Genomic DNA, 18,173 nt, shown 5'->3' with positions numbered 1-18,173 from the left:
GCCCCACATTGGGTGTGCCTGGCATCCACACTGGGAGAGACACTCTGCTGAGGCCTTGAAAATTGGTGGTTTGGGACGGGGCCTGGTGGCTCACAGCTGTAATCCCAGCACTTTGGGAGGCCGAGGCGGGTGGATCACCAGAGGTCAGAAGTTCGAGACCAGCCTGGCCAACATGGTGAAACCCCGTCTCTACTAAAAATACAAAATTTGCCGGGCGTGGTGGTGGGCGCTTGTAATCCCAGCTACTCGGGAGGCTGAGACAGGAGAATTGCTTGAACCCAGGAGGCGGAGGTTGCGGTGAGCTGAGATCGCACCACTGCACTCCGGCCCGGGCAGCAGAGTGAGACTCCATCTCAAAAAAAAAAAAAAAGAAAATTGGTGGTTTGGTCCTAGTGGGAAGGGCCTCTCACCAGCCTAGGGTGGAAAAGGGAGCTCCCGACTCTAGTCTCAATACCTGTCTGCCCCAGTGGCTCAGCCCTTACTAGTTACACCAGCTAATATTCACTGGGAGTGAATTCCGCATCAGATGCTCCGCAACACCTTGCATGCATGATCAGATACAGACCTCACAGTAGCCTTACCATCAAGGTGGGCACTTGAACCCCGTGTACAGATAAAGGAGACAAAGAATGAGTAACATGCCAGGCCCTAAAGCTAGTTCGTGGTGAAGGTGGGAGTCCCATTTGGTCTATACTAGTCCTGAGCCTGTCCTGGACTTGTGCTTCCAAGGGGTGGAGAGTAGATAGCCTTGCCCTGCAGCCCCTCGGGGCTGATATAGGAGCCCATGTACAGTGGGAGTGGGTTTGCTGCTGACATCTGTTCCTCTTACTCTATGCTAGTGACTCCTCTGTGTGCCGCCAACCCCTAGCAAGCTGGGAGAAGGCAGCCAGGAGGGAGTTTTTTCTCCCCCTACCAACTTTTTGTGTCTTTAGAGCTTTTTTATCTCCTTTGCCTCCACACGCTCAGGCATGGTCTGCAGCCCTGACCGTGACTCCCAGGGTCAGGACTGAGTGAGGGAGAAAGCTCAAGGTCAAGGCTGCAGTAACGAATAGGTCAAGGTCAGGATCGGAGTTAGAAGGGGATTATTGGTAGGGCTGGGGGTGCCCCGGGTCAGGGCTAGAGACCAGGCGGTGACCTGGGGCTCTGCCATGTGATAGAGCTGAAGGCTGGATGAAGGGAACACTGTGTGTGCGGACAGGGGAGAGGGGGCTGGACAGCACAGAGGCCTTCAGGCTGAGCTGTGGCTGTTGGATGCTGCGCGAGCTCCCCGCTAGCCCCCCCCACCCCCTGCAGCCCCAGCATTCATGCAGTGCTTTCTGCTGTGACCAGCAGAGCATTGATTCTCGTTCTTCTCAGGGCCTGGAGAGATAAGTGCTGACGCCTTCAGTCTGAGGCGTTGCCTCTCAGACCTGGAAACTCCCTGACAGGGCAGGGGTGGGCCCCACTGCAGCCTCTGCCCTGCCAAAGAGACTTAGGACCCTGGTTCCTCAAATCGGGGTATGCTTCATGCTTAGAAGTCAAGGATTGGGGAGGGGAGTCTTGAGGGCCCTGGCCAACCTGCAGTTGGGGAGGTTACCCTTAGAGGGGTCATAGGGGGCAGGCAGAGCCAGCCTTAATACACACATTGCTGTTTGTCTGCAGAGGAACAGCTGCCCCCTGGGTTCCCTTCCATCGACATGGGGCCTCAGCTGAAGGTGGTGGAGAAGGCACGCACAGCCACCATGCTATGTGCCGCAGGCGGAAATCCAGACCCTGAGATTTCTTGGTTCAAGGACTTCCTTCCTGTAGACCCTGCCGCGAGCAACGGCCGCATCAAGCAGCTGCGTTCAGGTGAGCAGAGGGCAGGGGTCAAGGGGCCATGCAGACCTCAGAACAAGCGTCTTGTCAGATCCCAGCACAGCCTACTCCCTTGGGTCTGGGCGCCTCCAGGGCTGAGCGGAGGGCACCTGGTGGGGTGGGCTGGGTCTTACTGCAGGTGTGCCTGGCTCAGGGAAGATAGCTCGTGGTTGGCTGTGCCTTTACCTTCTTCGGATTGTCAGACTCCAGACTTTGGGCCAGTTCTGCCCCTCCCAGCACATGTGATGTGCCAGTGTGGTGGACTCTTCAAGGGTGCTCTATGGATGTTCACCCTCCTCCTTCCCTGTAGCCTGGCCTGAGACAGGGCCTGGATGATGCTTCTCTTTGCTTCCTCAGATGGCAGGGCTTAGCTGGGAAAAGAGGCCAAAGGTGCCTGATTCATCAGGCTTCAAAAGGCTGGATCTCAGGGGCCTGGAACTAAGGGGACTTGCTGTTGTCCCTCGACCACCAGAGCCACCTGTCTCCTCTGGATGTCTCCGTCGAGCCAGCTCGGAGCCCTGGGAGCAAGGATGCCATCGTGCAGGAGGGAGGTGTCGCCCCATTGATCGATCTGCCTGTGAGGCTCCTGCCAGGATAATTGATTCAGTTTTTGTGGGAACAGAGCAGGCGGGAAAAGAGGCTCAGAATCAGCTTGGCTGCATTCTGCATCTGCTGCCAGCACGGCCTGGACCAATAGTCTTTGCTTCAGAAGCCCTCCTGCTAGCTATGGGATGGTTGGCCTCGGGCAGGATGGCCAGTGCCGGCCAGAGCCCCTTCTGCCTGTCAGTTGTGATGTCAATGCTGAAAAGGAGGACATGACTCTTGCCCCTTTCAGGGGCCTGCAGGCTTCAGAGGTGCCCTCCCACTCCCTGGGATGCCAGCCCCTCCCCATCAATTCCCACCAGGCTCACAGCCCCTTGGTGCCCAGCAGGAGGAGGGAGAGACAAGCTGCCCAGCAGGGCAACATTCTGGCCCCAGCCACGGCCGCCTGAGACAGCCCACGAAGTGTTAGCTCATTTAATTTAATTAAAACTCAACAAGATGGAGGCAGCTGTAGCGCAGTTAATTAAAACAGCCATAATCAAGGCAGCAAACGGCCGGCAGTGTTTGTGGCCGCTGCCCAGCGCAGCACAGCGGCCAGCACGGTTCGGCTCCTCTGCATTTTCTCATAGTTCCTCCAGGCAGGCTCCCCAAGCAGCCAGACGCTCCTCCCTGCTGGCCTGGGCCCCTCCACGGAACCACATGGACTTGTCTGGCAGCAGCTCTGGGAAGGCTCGCTCACACATTGGTTCATCTAGTATTTATATAGTGCTTGGGGTGCCCGGCCCTGGGCCACCCCTTCCTTGCCTATCACTCCACTGGATGCCACTCAGGCCCCATCCTCCTTGTCCTCTCGGCAGCAGCTAACATTCCTCCCTCCTTCCCAACCACACTCCCATTTTTCCCTAGCCTTTCAGGGCTCTGTCTCTTGCGACTTCCCTCTTCCTAGTGCCCCTTCCCTGCAGCAGCATCTTCCCTTCCACCAAGCCCTGCCTTTGCCCTATGGACACAGCCTTGCCCTGGACGAGCTCACCCCCTCCTAAAGCTCCAACTGCCATCTCCTCACCTGCAACTCTAGCTTTAGTCTTTCTAGCCCAAACCTCTTACCTGAGCTCTAGATCCAAAATTCGACCTGCCTTCTGGTCACCCTGACCAGTGGTGATCAGTGATGAGTGATGACCTTCTTTTCAGACAGCTGTACCCTCTTTCCATAAGTGGCACCCTCCAACCTGGAACATGGGTCTCAAGTTGGTTTGAGAGCTCTCAAATGTACCACCCTCGTGGCTCTCAAATTGGCCCCCTTCTCCCCTCCTGCTGCGTCAGTCCTATCCCAGGCACCAGACACTGCTTTCCCTGCCTCCGGGCCCTCCCGAGAATCCATCATCGTGTAGGTCAGGTTTGCTGCTCATACCTTCCTGTGCCTCAGTGGTGTCTCCTTGCCTACCTGGTCAAGTGACACTCCCAAGCAAGGCTTAGAGGGCCCTTCTTGGTCTTCCCCTGCCCGTGTCTCATCGGGTCCTGGCTACACCACTTACCAGCTCTCTGGCATTGGTTAACTTTTTCGTGTGTCAGTTTTCTCATGTTTGAAAAGGAGTTACAGTAAGCAGTGAGTGAGTCAGTGGCAGTCAAACCTTGAGTTGATGGCCTGGCCTCTGGTAAGGGCTTCATGGAGCTCTTTCTACTTTCTGTGCCCTTGACCCTCCTAACACTGAGCTGTGCTGACCCGTCCTTGGTCCTTGCCCACCTCCGGCCCTCTGCTCACCTTCCGGCTGCTCCACTTGAAAACCTCCACCCTGCTCAGCCTCTGGCTGCTGCCTCAGGCCTCACCTTGCTTTACATTGTCACCATCTGGCTCCAGTTCTGCTCAGCTAGGCCTTGCAGGGAGGGCCTGCGTCTGATCACACTTGGTGAGGTCAGCTGTAGGACAGGTCTTCTCTGAGCCCTTGTCAAGTGAATGATTTCATGAACTTGACCTTTGGCACTTGTCCCTGTAGGCTAATGTCTGCTCTAATGTTCACTCCTCCTTCTGCTTTCCAGGTCCAAGGAAGACTTCCTTATTTGTCTTCCTGCCACCTGGAAGTTGTGACCTCAGGGTCGTGGGCCCAGGGTCCAGCTCCTGGGATGGTGCCAGATGGCACCTAAGGGGCCTCAACCATCCCACCTCTGCAGTAATAACTGGGCTCTCTCCCCTCCCTGCCTGACCTGGCCTGGGACCGTTGGCCTCAGTTGTTGCTGGCCTTATCCCATTACCATTTAGAAGGGTGCTGAGGCTATTCCGTGCACATTTTTCAGGGACAGCCCTTCATGGAGTGGATTCAGGCCGCTGAGTACTCAGCTGTTTACCGGGACCTTTACGGTTTACGCATCACCGACAGTTTACAACAGAGCTTTCCCCGCTTTTGTTGCAGCTGATTCTCTTGCAGCCCTGTGAAGTAGGACAGGCTGTGATTACCATGCCCACTTCACAGCTGAGTTAAGGGAGTCACTTGGGGTCACACATCGAGACTCGGCCTAGGAGCTCCCCTGTGAGATCACCTCAGGACCTAGTATCACAATAGCAAACCTGGGGACCTGAGGAGCAGCTGGACCCTTCTGGGGCTTCAGAGCTGCACATTCCCAGCTTCTCCAGACCCCAGGCCCCCACTGACCAGTACCCAGAAGTCCTCCACCATCTGCAACCTGAGCCACAGCACATCTAACCAGGGCATGACCCCCCAAGTAGGAGCTGGACAGGAGGTAGCTGACGGCATGCGCTGCCCAGATGTGAGCTCTGCTCAGCAGGCCTTTTCTTCTCTGTAGTGATGTGACATGCTGCCAAAACCACCTCCTGGAGAATTGGAACTTGAGACCGGGGTAGGCCCAGGAGGAACAGGAACAAGCTTATAGAGTGGAAATGGAGTTGTGAGCAGGGGCTCAGAGCCCCTGCTGGGTCCTGAGAGGAGCTGTTGGCCTGCAGGCTGTGCCGAGCCTGGACAGGGCTTGAGGAGATTCCCTCACTCCTGCTGTGGCCTGAACATATGAGCTGCCATCCTTTGTCGTAGAGGACAGCCTAACTCACTAAGTCCATGTGCTCATCCAGAGAGCAGTCTCTTCCCCACCCCCAGCACCCTGAGGCGAAACCTGGGGGTCTTAAGAAGAGATGCAGCATCTGGCTGCAGGAGGAGGCCCGTGGGTGGGACGCAGAGGGCTTGCAGCCCCTCACCCTGCTGGCTGGCCCCAGCTCTGGCTGGAAGAGCCTGTCCCCACCCCACTCTGCTCTGCCATCTGCGGGGCCTGCCAGGAAGGCACACTGCCAGTGCATGCTCACAATTGCCCTTTGGCCCAGAGCTCCCTGGCACCTCTTGGACACGAATACACCCCTAAGGATGCTGACCTCTGGGCCCCTTCAGTCCCCCACGCCCATCTTGTGAAATGGAAAGGGCAGATTCTCTGTTTGGTGGGGAAATTACTGTTAGATTCTTTCAGAATAGGTTAGGTTCTGGAAGAGCTGAGGCCAGGAGCGAGGGATGCCAGCCCTGGACCATATCCACTGCTCCCACCCCCACCAAGTCCTGGCGTGGATGACAGGAGATCAGCAATGTCAACTTTTTGGTCTCAGGACCTCTACTTGTAAATATCAGAGAACCTCAAAGAGGGTTTGTTTGTGTGGGTTCTTTTTTTTTTTTTTTTTTTTTTTTGAGACAGAGTTTCGCTCTTGGTACCCAGGCTGGAGTGCAATGGCGCGATCTCGGCTCATCGCAACCTCTGCCTCCCAGGTTCAAGCAATTCTCCTGCCTCATACTCCTGAGTAGCTGGGATTACAAGCATGAGTCACCATGCCTGGGTAATTTTGTATTTTTAGTAGAGACAGGGTTTCACCATGTTGGTCAGACTGGTCTTGAACTCCGAACCTCGGGTGATCCGCCCGCCTCAGCCTCCCAAAGTGCTGGGATTACAGGGGTGAGCCACCGCGCCCAGCCATTGTGTGGGTTATTTCTATTGATGTTTACCATATTAGATATTAAGACAGATTATTTTAAAATATTTATTAATGCATTTTAAAATAATAAAAACCTATTATATATTAGCATAAATAACATTTTTAAGGAAAAATAGTTATTTTTTTAAAACAAAAATATTTACCAAGAGGGACAACATTGGTTTACCCTTATTACAAATCTCTTTAATTTGGGACTTATATAGAAGGCAGCTGGATTTCCTAGCTACTTTTGCATTAGGGCAATTGTGATAGCACATGTCATGTAGCCTCTGAAAAACTCCACGTTGATGAGAGAAAGTGTATAAAGCAAATAATTTCTTGGTATTATGAAAACAGTTTTGACCTTGCAGACCTCCTTATGGACCTCCTGAAAGGGTCTCTTGGAGAGAGAGAATCATTGTGCGGATTCTTCCCACATAACCCTCACTCCCAGGTCCCAGCCTTTGCCCTCTCCCCTGCCTCTGCATCTGCAGGACTGGCAGCCTCATCCTGTGGGCAGGCTATGAGTTAGATGGACCTTGTCAAGTCCTTCCACTTCACTCACAAGCTGGTGTGACCTTGGGCTTTGAGTAATTCCCTGAATGTCTCTTGGCCTCTGTTTTCTCATTTGAACTTAGAGATGAAGAATTCCTCTAGGTGCTGTTGTCAAGTCCCATGAAACGGATTGATGTTGATTTTTCTGCACACTTCCCAATCCCCAGACGTGGGCAGGAAGCAGGCAGCAGGGCAGGGTAGACGTGGGCTGGACCTGGGCCCATCTGTGGGCTCCTCACTCCTCTGGGGAAGGCAGTGGTTGCACAGGGGACTTGAGCCTCAGAGAAGGTACCTGTTGGGGATGAAACACGCTCAGATCTCCTAATAGGCCTGGATATGGAGGGTGAACGCCTGGCCCTCTGGGTTACCAACCCTCAGGGTTATGAGGTGCTAGACAGGAAAAGGGTGGGCCCTGATCTCTGCCTCTCGCCAGCCAGGCCAAAGTGGGGAAGTTCAGTAGTCCCCCAGTTTTTAGCAGGGTTGAGTGGGCTTTCTAGGGACTCTGTCTCTGGGCTGTGAGTTTGCTGAGTCCTGCTGCCCGTTCCTCTCGGCTGGGCTGCGTGTTGTGGGAGGCCCAGTGTGCTAGTAGCCCATGGCAAGCCCTCCCTTTAGCCTGTGTCCTGTCTGCCTTAACACCAGGCTTTGTTTTGGTAAGTGCTTTGTTTTGGAATCTTACCCACCGGTGGGATTTGGGTGGCCCTGTGGGGTGGGGTTACTACCTCTTTTCTTCACCTTCCCCCTCCATTGGCCCCAGCCAGTGGGGTCTGCAGGAGTCCTGACTCACCTCCTGATTCTCGTCACCCCCAGCCCCACTGAGCCCCCTCCTCCTCCCCAGAGCAGAGCCAGTGACCTGGGACACAGCTTCACCGACACTCAGTCTGGCTCTGCCTGCTTGCTCACACATTGTCCGTGTCAGCCTAACTCAGGCCTCAATTTCTCCATGTATTTAAGGCCCTTTCTTGTGTTTTATTTTACCTGATTTGGCTTTGTGTGGCTTTCCTTCCTTTTATACTAATGCTTCTCTCTGATCTTATTTGCATTCAAATTACCTCGCCAGGTGGTTCACCAATCAGAGGTAAGAATGCTGTCCGTGCCTCTCGCCACACCACGCCTTGCCACTGCCGTCACCTCCACTCCATCCCGTCCAGTCTGTCACCTCCCCATCCCCATCCCAACCTCTTCAGCCTCCTCATCTCCAGCTCCAGCACCCCCAACACCACCGGCCACCACACACATCCACTCTCAGTCATTCCCTCCTGTGGACTCATCCATTGCAAGTCTGAATTGTGAAGATACTCGCCGGGCCCCGCCTAGGACAGCAAGCCCTGCTGCCCAGGCCTTCCAGGCCATCCCCACAGAAGGGACCCCATCAGCTCCTACTGTGAAACTTAGCCTGTCCCCCGGCTTCCCTAGACAGAAGAGCTTCCCTTGAGGTTGAGGAGTGTGACCAAGCCTTGCCTTTTCTCTTGACAGTCTCTTTTGGGGGGACCTCAATTATTACTTGACTTTCCCTTTAGTATCCCGGCTCTGTACCGTGGTAGAATGAGGATCATCCCTTCAGCCTGGCAAGGATTAGGAGGAATGTTCACTTAAGACTTCCGTGTAGGTGCTAGGATGACAACAGGGAGATAAACAGGCTCGTGCGTAACTCCATCACCTGACCTGTCAGCTCGGAGTCCCCACTAGGCTGCCTCCACGCAGCAGGGCCCTGCAGCCTAAGAGTTAAAAGCACAGATTCTGGACTCAGGAAGATCCAGGTTCAAATCTGACTTACCACCTATGTGATCTTCAGAAACTCAGTTCATCTCTCAGAAGTGTGTTTCCTCTTTAAATTGGGTCACGGCCACCTGCCGCACAGGGTCATGAGAATTAGAGGAGAGGAGGATGTGTAGTGTCTGGCGCAGAGCAGACACCTGTAAAATGGTGGCTTGTCTATTCACATCATTTTCTCTCCAGTTCTCTCAGTGTCTGGGCACATCTAGACCTTCAGAGCTCAGGACCAGGATGGTCTCAGGGAAGAGCAGCTGCCTTCCTGGGTGCTATCTTGCCCATCACCCGGAGGCTGGCTCTTGCTTCACCTGGGAGCCCCCCAATCCCCCTGCCCATCTACTCAGCCTGTGGTGACTCTTTGTTGTCCCTGCTCCTGGGTCCTGGTGTTGGTTCCAGATTTGGGGGTTTCTGTATGCAAATAGGCACCCGGTCTCTGTTAGGCCCCCTGACCACTCTTAGGCTCTTGTTGCAGAGGAACCTCCTGTTTTCTGGGTCAGAAATTTCGCCCAGGAACCACTTTCTGCCCCAAGCCTGTGGCACCAGCCACCAGGTCTCCCTCACCCCACCCACACCCCCCTGCCTCACTCAGGTGACCTTAGGGCAGCCTCGACCCCTCAGCGGCCTGAACCCGACCTGCTTGAATGAACATTTTCTGTACCAGTGTCCATCCATCCCATCAGCATGACCTGTTGGGTGCCCATCAGGGCTGCTCTTAAAGGAGATGGTATTTGGCATGTGCACTGGGCCCTGGTGCTCCCTGGCATCTGGTGGGGAGGGCTGAGGCCAGCACCAAAGAGGCAGGCTGGTCCTGCGTCCTGCATTGGTGGCCTCCCCTCTTCCTTCACCTCCAGCTGCCAGCCCCCTGGGGGTTCCCAGTCCCTCCTGCTGCCCTGGGTTAGATGGCGGAAGAGGGACATCAGGTAGTGAGGTGGCTATAGGTCAGACCCAGGGTGGTACCCCTTTGGGCCCCAACCGTGAGAGCATGACTTGGAACTCTTCCTCTGGCTCCTGTCCAGTCCAGGCAGTGGGGGCCCGGCAGCTTCTGTCCATGTCCTGTGTGGGTGTGATTGTCCATCAGCCTGGGCCCTGGGAAGGTGGGGGCTGTCAGGTTAGGCTGGCTGTTCTGTGCAGGAGGTGGTTTTGTCAGACTGTGTCCTGTGGGGGTTCTTAACTGTTGGACCATCCTGTGTGGGTGTAATTGTCTGTTGGATTGTTCCAGGGAGGGGTGTGCTGCCTGTGCCCGGGGGTGTGTCTGTCACAGACAGCTTGCCCAGTGTGCTTTCACAAGCAGTTTTTTCAAGTGTTTATTGGTGGGGCCAGGGGATGGCCAAGTCCAGTGGATCCACCCCCACCTTGCCGCTCTGCCTTGGCCTCCCCCGCCGGGACCTGTCAGAACTGGCCTCAAGCCCAAGATTCCTCCACCCTTTCTGAGGGTCCTTTTGCTACCCACCCCGATCCTGGCTCCTGTCTGTCCGTCTGCGGCCAGAGCAGCCCCTCAGGGCACTGGCCCGAGTGAGAGCTCCAAGCTCCATTAGCCTCTTGAATTATGCAGGAGCCGTGGTGGGTCGAAGCACTTTAGCAGGACCGGGCTGAGGAGAGGAGCCGGAATGGGTGGGGCTGGCGGGGAGGGGGTGGAGTAGGAGGGGAAGATGGTGCTGGGAGCAGAGGCTGCTGGGCACCAGGCCCCCAGGGCAAGCCCATTCCTTCCTGGTGGGCGGCAAATTCTCAAGCTCCAGCCTGATGAGGGCATGGCGTGCTTGTGAATCCCAGGCCCGCCAGTCTGCAGGCTGCTCCCACACCTGGCTCTGACTGGCTTAGTGGGGCTGTGGGGCCAGGAACACTAACAGGGATATTGATTGGGAAATAGGCTCCAGTACTGGCAAGAGTGTGGCAGAAACTGAATGGAGCTGGGGGTTGGGGTACAGTCCCTGGCAGAGCAAAGACGGGGTCTTGCTGGACTGTGGGGAGCATGAGATTGTGCTCCAAAGCACAACCATTGGTTCTAGACAGGAGGCCACTGGGCTCTTCAGGGAGAGCTTCCTGGAAGCAGCAGGGGTGCCAGGGTGTGGCCTGGATGAGCTTCGACATCTGGTCAACATCAGCCACAGATGCTGTCGAGACCTCTCACCGTGTTCCAGGCCACACTCGACATGGGCCGTGCCTGACCTCTCGCTTCGTGTACCCACAGGTGCCTTGCAGATAGAGAGCAGTGAGGAATCCGACCAAGGCAAGTACGAGTGTGTGGCGACCAACTCGGCAGGCACACGTTACTCAGCCCCTGCGAACCTGTATGTGCGAGGTAAGGACTCAGGCAGTGCCTGGCCCCTGTCACCACAGAGCTGTGCTGCACCTGCCGGGCTTTCTGCCCAGAGCCCTTGGTGCAGACACGCAAGGGACTGCCATGGGCCCAGTCTCTTCTCCTTCCTGCTTCTTTCTGCAGCAGCAGCAACAGCTCCCACTGGGCAAGTTCCTGGCGTCTGCCACTACTTCGCCTTCCTTCCTTGCAGGCCCATGGGGAAGCAGCCACTCTTGGGAGCATTTGTATCTTTTGTAGGTCTTGCCGCATGGGCCCGGAGCCTCATGGGAATTTGGAGCCATCCAGTCCGACTTCTTGGTGTATGTGCATGTGTGTGTGCACACACGGGCACACTTATCTGTGTGTAAATGCATGCATACCTGGCCTGGCTTTCCTTCAGTACATCCTCCTGCCTGCCGCAGCATGGTGGGCTCCAGAACCACCATGGCTCTGGGCTTTGGGGTAGTAAGGCCTCAGGAACGGACCAGGCCAGGTGAGCCTATCCTCTGGCCAGGTCTGCCTGGAGCCTTTCTGGAGGAACCCTTGTGTTCAGCTGTGAGCCCCTGTGGTTATGTTGCCTCGGGTGAGCACCTGGTGTGTTCCAGATGTTCTTTACTGGGAGCGAGTGGACAGTGTGCTTTCTGGAAGTCCAAGTTCCCAGCAGAGAGGAACCTGGGGACTGTTTTGGGGTTTCCAGTCTCTGCTATGCTCACAGCCTAGGGGTGACTAAAGCTGGCCACCTTGCCCTTTCCTGAGAACACACTGGGTCTGGTATACATGTGCCCAGAAGGGGCCCTGAGAGCCCCTTCTACCCTCATACTGTCCCCTCACCTAGCCTTCTTGTACAGATGGATGTCATTAAAAGTTAAACTGTTGGCCGGGTGTGGTGGCTCACGCCTGTAATCCCAGCACTTTGGGAGGCTGAGGCAGGCAGATCACGAGGTCAGGAGATCGAGACCATCCTGGCCAACATGGTGAAACCTCGTCTCTACTAAAACTACAAAAATTAGCTGGGCGTGGTGGCGCGTGCCTGTAATCCCAGCTACTCAGGAGGCTGAGGCAGGAAAATCGCTTGAACCAGAGGTTGCAGTGAGCCAAGGTCGCGCCACTGCACTCCAGCTTGGTGAAAGAGCAAGACTCCATCTCAAAAAAAAAAAAAAGTACAACTGTCTCCACCCAGGGGATTGTAAAGGAAAGCGGACATGGCTCCTTGCAGTGATGATTCCATCACGCCAAGTGCTTAGCGCGGCTTCCTGAGGGGTGTCGTCTGACTCTCCACCCAGTGCACGTGGTGGGTGATGGCGGTGGCCTGTCCGACTCTTTGGGGCCATGTGGTCAGACTTGCTTACTCAGAGCCGAGAGAATTAGGCTGTCAACCAAAATACACTTATCAAGGAGTTGCTGTCTGTCATGGGAGAGGGTGGTTCTGGAGAGGCCACAGGCTGCCAGCCCATTTGGTGACCAGTTGAGCTGCAGAGGAACTATTTGTGGTGGGCAAATTGTGCTTCAGAGACTATTAAAGATGCTTCATGAGAGTTGGGGGCATGGGATGGGAGGTCCCCTAGCTTACTGTCAGGTGTCTTGCTCATCAAGGCTCAGGCCTCAGGTCAGCTTGTCTGTCTTCAGGAACAAGAGCCTGAAAACTTCCCAAATGGCCTAGAGGAGTGGAGTTGTAAGCGGCACAGCCTTGGCCCCACCCTGCCCCAGGCAGAGTGTCTGGCAGGCATGGGGGCTGGCGAGTCCACTCCAACAGAGGAGCAGCTGGAATGACCCTTCTCAAAGATCTGCCTCCTCCCACCCTGACTATCGCAAATGCTGTGCTCCCTCCTCCCACCCTGACTATTGCAAATGCTGTGCTCTCTAGAGCTCTGCTCACAAGACTGTAGGGTCGAGAGTGGCAGTTCCAGGCCTCAGCAAGAAAGCCTTTGCATGTGGCCGCACCAGGGAGAGGAGAGGCCCAGTAGAGCCACTGTAAACCCAAGCCAGCTGCAAGGGCGTGGCCTATGGGCACATTTCCCAGGGCACAGCTACAGGAGGCAATGCTGAGGCAGAAGGCCCAGAGGTGGATGGACCCCCGCATTGTCCTCTTGACTAGGCAGCATTCTCTGAAGTCACTGTTACACTGGCCCCAGCCCTGGAGGCAGAGCAGTGGGTCTCTTTGGAGATCGACTGAGCTCAGCTGCTGTAGCTGGCAGCTCAGTCACTGCCCAGGGAGCTCTTATGTGCAGCCCCTTGGAGCATCCCTGTCTGTGGGGCTCCCTGTTTACACATGGTAGACTCAGGCAGGGCCCTGACTGGCTCTTGCCATGGCCCAACCCCTAACCCTACCAGCTCTTCTCGAATCTACCCTTCTGGCTCCATCCCCACATGCCTTTTGGTAGGAAATACGGGGGTTCCTTTAGTTCCAGCCCCACTTGCCAGGGACTCCAAAACAGCCAAACCTGACTTCTGTTGTCTCTCTCACACACACATACGACGTTCCTCTAGGCCCTGATGTCTCAGGACCGTTTCTAAGCTCTGTCCCCAGGACCTGCCTCATGTAGACCCTAATTGAATCTACACCACCCTGCTTTGCCAAGAGCAACCTGCCCCATAGGCCCTACTGTCCTACTGACGGGACTTAGACACACCTGAAAGGCCCTGCTCCCTGGGTCCCTTGCCTCTGGTGCCCCCACTGCTCGTCATCTCATGGTTGGCAAAACCCCTGCCTTCTGCCCTCAGCAGTACTAGGGGCCCTTCAGCCCCAGCGCCTGGGGACAGCCTGTACTGGGCTGACCACCAGCTCTGCATCCTGAGCCCTGCTTGTGGGTGGATGGCCGTGGAGGAGTCCCCAGTGCCAGCCTGCTTTCTGGCCTGCACCCCGTCCCATCTCCCAGCAGAGAGGCTTCGAGGTTTCCTCCCACAGCAGGCTCCTGAGCCTCAGACGGCTTGATGTGGGCTCTAGCCCTGAACTTCTCAGCCGCAGCACTGTTGACATTTTGGGCTGGACGATTCTTAGTTGTGAGGGGCCATCCTGTGCATTGGAGGGTGTTTAGCAGCATCTCTAGCTCACTAGATGCCAGTAGCACCCCTCAGTCAAAACAAACGTTGCAACGTGTCACCTGGGGGAAATTACTGATGGCCTCCCACTGCCATTGTCTCCACCCATCTGACTCTCTTCACCTGTGTCCACTGGCCGCAAGGCTTCGTCTCCTCATCAGACTTGGCTTCGGTGTCTACCTCACATCTCCCTTCTGTCCCCCAAATTCTCAGGGCTCCCAGTGTCGCTCTCTGAGGCCACGCGACTGCTACATTTAATGGGACAGTACACGTGAAGCACCAGGCACATTGCCAGGCACACAGGAAGCACTTGCTAGTCAGTAGCCTCTGCAGCTAGCACTCGGCTACTAGTCAGTAGCCTCTCGGATAGCACTGTGGGGGGATGTGTCATCCAGTTACATCTGACTTTGTTCACAGTTGCCTGCAGCTCCACCCACAGTCTAGCAGGCCCAGGCATGCTGGGTGGGCCAGAGCCTTTCTCCTTCACCACCTGACTCTCCCTGAGTGACTCATTCTCTCCTTCCATCTACAGCTCTCTGGGTGTACAGCTGCTGGGGCCAGGGTGGAGCCCTGCCCTCCTCAGAGCCTGGCCTACCTGTGCCAGGACTACCAGCCTTCCCCCTTTCTCTAGGGACCTGGCTGCGGGGCCACAGCTGTCTAAAACAGGGACAGTGCCTTTCTCCCCACAGGTGCCCAGACATGCTCCTCACACCGGTGGTGTGTGTGGGGGTGGCTTCTAGTGGCTCCTGTACCTTGGCAGGTTTGTGGGCTGGGTGGGCCTTGACCCCAGAGCCCGGTCCACAGGGTCTGTCTGAGCTGTGGGGTGCGTGTGAGGCATGGGGGCCTGCCTGTGCCCCATTTTCACCTGCCCCGGCCCCACCCTCAGCCTCCCTGGCGCCTGCTGGCGGGCCTCAGCCCTGTCCACCATGTCCTCCATGAGTCCTGAGTCTTTTGTGAGCGATGTGGTTCGTGTGCACCTGTGTGCATGTGTGTGTGCGAGGGGGCACAGGAGTCTCGTCTCGTCTCCGTGCTGTGTGGGCAGATGAAGGTTGGCCTGTTTTTACTCTCTCTGTGTTTCTCCTTGTCTTTTTTTTATTCCCTCCTCATCTTCATCGCACTCTGCCATCAACCCAAACTCTCATCTCTCAGATCAGCGAGAAGGTTGGTCCTTTTCACTTCTTATCCATCTACAGTTCGCCCGTCGATGGGACACGCCTGTCAGTAGGGCCCAGCGGGCTCGGTCAGCTCCCTCAGGCTCACTGCGCCGTGCCTGCCTGCCAGTCTCTGTTGTTTGGGCCGGCGGGCAGGCAGGACCAGGGATGGGTGGGCAGACCCCTGACCTGCATGTTCCTGCTGCTTGGGTCCCTGGTGCACCACGTGTCTGCATGTCCCCTTAGCCTGGTTCCCCTGCAAGGGTGGTGGGGTGGGCATGCTGCATGGCATGAAACTGTACCCCACCTTTGCACCCAGGCCGGGCCAGCTGTCTGATCCAGGCGGTGCTCAGGAATGGTTGTGGGGGGCTGTGGTCAGAGAGAGATGTAAGACCTGTAGCGCTTTGTGTGCACCTGTGGGACCTTTCACCGCCCTCCTCGCCTAGAGACCCAGGCTCAGCTGAAACTACTGGAACATTAAGGCAAGAGGCTAGAGCAGGCTGTCCTCCCAGTATCCTGCAGCACAGGGCAAAAGTCCTGCAGTGTGTACCCTGTCCTTGAGGCCCTCAGGTCCCCCACCAGGGCTTAATGGGGCAGTCAGCCCTGGTCCGCCTCAGGGAGCTTGGTGTCCATGGCGCAGGGTGAGTAGCGTCATCTTGGCACCCTGAGGAAGTCTCCCATAAGGTTGTCTTTTCCCTCTCCAGCCAGATCCAAATTAAGATCCTCCTACCTGCCCCAGGCCCCTCTGCCCAAGCTTCCCAGCTAGCTCCCGTGTCTGTTTGAGGGTGAAATTTAGCCCACCAGCCAGCTAACTGACATTCCTTAGCTTGATGCTTTGCATTCAGACTCAAGTTGCTTCTACCTGGAGTAACTGAACGGTCAGCTGCAACTTAGCAGGATCCATATGGGAGCCTGGAAGTGGCCCCTGACTCAGCCACAGGTTAGGAAGGGTTTCCTGGAGACTGTCCTTGAGCCCATTGCAGAGCAGGTCTGTTTGGGGCTTGGTTTTCCGCCCCACCCTTGGAGCCAGACCCCCACCCCTGATGCTGGGGTTGGCAGCAGGGGCTAGTGGTCATTCATGTATCACATGGTCTGTGTGGTCAGAGGAGACTCACCTGTCCATTGGGTTTTGGGGGTTCAGGATAGCAGTATAGGACAGGCTGAGCCTCAGGGAGCAAACCCAGGCCATCCTCGTTCCCTCTGCCACATCCTCCGTGGCTTGAGTTTCCTCTGTGAGGGTGAGGGAGCCAGTCGAGAGGAGGGCTATAGCCTCGGCTCAGATATCAGCCCTGAGCATCCATCCATATGCACAGCTGAGCACTGGGGCATTTCTGTTACACCATTTTGCTGACCGGGCAGATCTGCGAGGGCGTCCAGAAAACAGTCATCAGCAGAGACAGCCCAGCCCAGAGTGGCTCCTTCCATGCCCCTTCCTCTACCCTCCTGGTCCCTCGTCCCCTCCCTTCCCCCACCCCACCCTATGGTCCCACCAAAAATAAGCACATGGACAAATATTTAGCGGGAAGGCAGACATGAGTTTCTAAATATTCCAGGGGGATTTGCCGGGCTGGTAATTTGTTTGGTGCTGATAATTGCATCTTACATTTTTCCAGCTTTACTTAAAACTGTGTGCCGGGTATGCCGGCATTTAATTACTGCTCTGCGGCAGCCACAAGGTTATTTATTAAAGAGTTATTTTATCTTGATACAGTGGATCCTGCCCCTCATCCCCTCCTTAATGTTGTGTTATTTTCATCAGAGAAATTTCTCTGAGTGAATGCAGATTGCGGGGCTGCCTCCCCCTGCGATTAGGCTGTCACTCTACTGAATGCTGATGCCTCTGGGCGCCGCACCGCCCTATTATAGGGGGTTGTCAGCGCAAATAATTAGACTTAAAAGTTACAGCTGAAATATAATCCAGAAATGGCAGGGCCCTGTTTTGGAAATTGTCTATAAAATGTCAGCACTAAGGATGCACAGGGAACGGTAATAGACCGGCATTGTTGGAGCCTAAGATTAGACCCTGAGTGCATTTTTCCCAGCTCCAGTTTTTCTTTCCCTGCTGTTGCTTCTGTCAATAGACTGTCCAGGGTGAGGCCTGCTCCTTTTTGGAGGCCCTGTGCCTGCAGCAGTGGGTGGAGGATGGTTGGGGCTGCTGCAGTGAGATGCCAGCCACTCCAGCTGTTGGCATGGGGGTGGCTGTCTGGGCAGGTCTAGGATGCGGGTCCCTGTTGGCACTTGGAATACAAGGAGGTTGTCCCTTGCCTGTTTCCCCCACCCTTCCTCTGTAGACATACCCTGACCTCCCTCACATGGAAAATGTCTCAGTCTCAGTAAAGTTTCTGCGTGGCTGAAGCCCAGTGTCCTTGTGAGAGTGAAGGTGGTGTGCCCAGGAGCCTCTGGACCTGAGGCCCTTGCTTGGTGTTGCAGGTGACCCTAAAGGCCACTGTTGACCTCTCACACTTATGCCTAGCCCCTAGAGCTCTCCCTGCCACCTGCATCTGGGAGGGAAAAAATAAACACAACTCTTCTGTGAAGCGCCTCAATTTCCTGACAGCCGCAGGAGTTGGAGGCTTTAGAAGACGTGGCTCAGGGCATTGGCCTGACCTCCAGGGCTGATCCATGAAGTCTGCCTTTTGGCCTGAAGACCCTGTCCTCCAGGGACAATTTGGGGGTAAAGTCCAGTCAAGTTTCTAGGTTGGTGCCCAAGGTTTATTGGCCAAGGACCTACTTCCTTCTGCTGGGGCTCTTTGTCCTGGTATCCAACGACGTGATTAGGCCCCATGATTCCACCACCGACTGGGGTCAAGCCTGCAATCATGACCTCTCCCTGGCACAGGCTGTCTAAACCCATCCTTACGCCCGCTGGAGCAGCGTCCTCTCCTGCCAGCCTCTGCTAATTCTGATGCTTCTCCCCAGAGCCTTCTGGGTCTTTTTTCAGGCCTGTCAGCTAGGGCTCGAAAGGGTGACAGTTTTTCATCACACAGACCTACTCCTACTACGTATATAAACTTGGTCATGTGGCTTG

The 18,173-nt window shown here is 55.7% G+C and overlaps 1 protein-coding gene across 21 annotated transcripts in view; it reads left to right on the top strand.

Annotated features, from left to right (window-relative positions):
- PTPRF (protein tyrosine phosphatase receptor type F) overlaps nucleotides 1–18,173 on the top strand; it is a 98,257-nt gene that overhangs the window by 42,224 nt on the left and 37,860 nt on the right. For 12 of the 21 annotated variants that reach the window (XM_055094279.2, XM_055094296.2, XM_055094284.2 and 9 more), the window contains 3 exons: nucleotides 1,642–1,830; nucleotides 7,947–7,964; nucleotides 10,848–10,958. In XM_055094279.2, coding sequence (XP_054950254.2) covers nucleotides 1,642–1,830; nucleotides 7,947–7,964; nucleotides 10,848–10,958 — 318 coding nt within the window. The remainder of the gene's footprint in view (nucleotides 1–1,641; nucleotides 1,831–7,946; nucleotides 7,965–10,847; nucleotides 10,959–18,173) is intronic. The other 9 variants (XM_055094299.2, XM_055094291.2, XM_055094283.2 and 6 more) reach the window with 1 other exon arrangement.

This window comes from Pan paniscus, chromosome 1, assembly GCF_029289425.2.
Source record: "Pan paniscus chromosome 1, NHGRI_mPanPan1-v2.0_pri, whole genome shotgun sequence".
In the NCBI taxonomy this organism is placed as follows: Eukaryota; Metazoa; Chordata; class Mammalia; order Primates; family Hominidae; genus Pan; species Pan paniscus.
Note: the sequence above shows the minus strand (reverse complement) of the source record. Positions and strands in the feature narration are given on the sequence as shown.